Here is a 2,674-nt window from a genome sequence, read left to right as displayed (position 1 = left end):
AAAGAACTGTAACCATCAGCATGATTGCATGATTCAGTAAATAAATCTTTAAGCAAGCAGTTAATGTTCATGTTGCTTAGACAAAAGTCTTAAATGAAATATAAGGCAAAGGTTTTATGTATTTGAAAATTGGTAAGAATTATGACATACAGTTTACTAGCTGAATATATTGTTCTCCCTAGATCAATGATACAGAGAGCTGAACTCTTGATCTAAAAACAAAATGTAAGTAGATATCTGGTAGAATAAAAAAATCAGTATTTAGCATAGTAAAAATAGAAATAAACAATTCTGAATTATAACATAAAACTTATAAAGAAATAAATAATAACGTCTTTCATTTTCATTCATCTGAACACGTAAATTTAACTATTTTAAAGTATTTTAAAGTAAACTGAAGTAATTACAAATACCCAAATTCAATAAAACTATCAACAAGTCCGTGCAATTTAACTTTAAATTTCTCAATTGTTTCAGAATTTGTAGTTGATAATTGCATTTGTCCGGTTGCATTGGTGATATCCTCTGCACTCGAATTGCCATCTACTGAACTCATTGCTTTTTTTACATCGGCAGCTTGTGTGTTATCTCTGACCAGCATTGTACTTAACATAACACCTTGGCCAAGTGAGACCTTAGCGAATCTTCTTAAGTCTGCATCGATTTGATCTCTAGGATAAACGTAATTGGCCTTTAGTCCAAAGTTGGCCAAGCTTTTATCCAATTGTGAGTAATAATAATCGATCCAATCGTGGAAATGTTTCGCTCTCGTAGCGTAGTCGGTGCAATTAAAGATCATGTAATGTAAGTCGGCGACAGGATTACTCTGCTTGGAAATTTGGTAGTCGATCATACAGCAGTCCACGCTTCTATCGTTCTAAAATAAGAATAAAAATTGTCGGTAATAAAGTAAATATAATACCCTCATGAAATATCGTAAGGGAACAGACGTAACTCTTATAATATTTAATTAATAATTATTTTTTTCTCCGCTAATCTTTTAATTTCCTTTGAAAATGCTACTGAGGCATTTTTCTGCCTGTAGCTCCTTGATAAGAGCTATTCTGTCTACCTCAGTCTTTGGTGCGCCGATCTTCGGACACAAGCCATTTCTCTAATCTCCTTCTCCTCCTTGATATTTTACACTTGCATCTATTTGTGCGCGATTCTTACTGAATGTTGACTGTTCATCTTTTGGGTAGTTTTTTACTTACAAATGGTATAAAGGCATAATTTTATTGCAGCAACAAAAGCGTAGTGATAGACACAGAAAGGTAACACACCTAACCTGCAGTTTTAGCGTTACACTACGCCGGTCACGTTAATATTAACCACACTCACAAAGTTAAAATCTAAAATAAATATTTAGTACTGTCAAATAACTACCGAGAACTATCAACGTATTATGGAAGCGAATGATTCCTGATCTTATATTATCATTTTTATACTATATGTGACACAATGTTAATTGCGAATAAATATAACTTGTACTACTGTTTACTGTATTGTGTTACATATTACTTTATATATTATACATGCATTATATTCTTACCTCAAGTCTGAACATGATATTATTTGTCCAAGGGTCTCCTTGTTGGATGACGGAGTGTTTCGAGTTAATGTCCAATGCAGACAATTTCACAATTTGATTAAGCATTTTAGTTACCGCATTTTTTACTGCTTTCTTGTATTTATCGTCATCTAATAACATTTGAACATCAGCGTCTATCTGGGTAAACCAATTAATGATTTCAGGAGCGTTGGCCATTACTGACCAAAAATTGATAAGACTTTTACAAAACTTTTCAAATGTCTCAGGTTCTTTATACCTCAAAACATATGACAAAGAATGTAAAACAGCGAAATTCTTAAGAACCAATCTCACATTTTCATCTGTCAATGACTTTGATTTATCTAGGATTTTGTACCCAGATACTTGTAAATCTTCAAGTAGAATAATTTCATTTGGTTCTTCCATGTATGTCTCGTAGCAAGCTGCATATCTAAATCTTTCTTTCTCTGGAATATCTGCAGCTTTTTCTAATTCACTAAATTTTGCTAACACTTGGGTGTACATAATATCCTCGTTTAGGAATGAAAGACGCGAGTTCCCAATAACGCGCTGCATATGACTCCTTGGAGCGACTTTAGCAATCATCTTAAAGGTTTCACCATCCTTCTCCACGGTAATTCTTTTCACATTAGCTACAAAGTTATCGCCTATTTGACCTACAGGTTGTATATCAATTTTTACGTTTTTAAATCCGCGTTCTTCAAGAACCTTAAGAATAATGTTTTTTTGTTCATTAGATAAATCACTAACATCACCAATAAATTGCGTTTCCACCATTTTAAGTATTTATATTTATATTGTCTATATTTAGAGCTTCAAGCAACTATGACTTCAAAATCTATCAAGCGGTTACATTTATATAATTATTGTTATCGTCGATAAGAACACAGTTAACAGAATCAGTATCGGAGAATAGATTATTGCTTAACACGCACAGCATAAGCCGATTAAATTTAGAAGATAAAATAATATGAATAGACATGACTTTTATTTTTAATGTAATTTTTGATTTTTATCATAATTTAGCAACGGCTTAATGACTGCTGCGGATTGAACATATCTCACATGACATCTCAAAATGGCTTGAATTTATATTAGGGG

General features: G+C 32.5%; 1 protein-coding gene across 1 annotated transcript in view; it reads right to left on the bottom strand.

Annotated features, from left to right (window-relative positions):
- Nucleotides 1–270: 270 nt before the first annotated feature.
- Nucleotides 271–2,674, bottom strand: part of LOC113237959 — an 11,512-nt gene continuing 9,108 nt past the window's right edge. The window contains exons 3-4 of the mRNA XM_026474679.1: nt 1,553–2,281; nt 271–877 (exon numbers count right to left, since the gene is read on the bottom strand). Of these exons, the coding sequence (XP_026330464.1) occupies nt 404–877; nt 1,553–2,281 (1,203 nt within the window). The 3' untranslated portion in view covers nt 271–403. The remainder of the gene's footprint in view (nt 878–1,552; nt 2,282–2,674) is intronic.

Source organism: Hyposmocoma kahamanoa, unplaced genomic scaffold (genome assembly GCF_003589595.1).
Source record: "Hyposmocoma kahamanoa isolate Upper Pololo Valley unplaced genomic scaffold, ASM358959v1 103, whole genome shotgun sequence".
Lineage (NCBI taxonomy): Eukaryota > Metazoa > Arthropoda > Insecta > Lepidoptera > Cosmopterigidae > Hyposmocoma > Hyposmocoma kahamanoa.
This window is presented reverse-complemented; position numbering and strand designations above follow the sequence as displayed.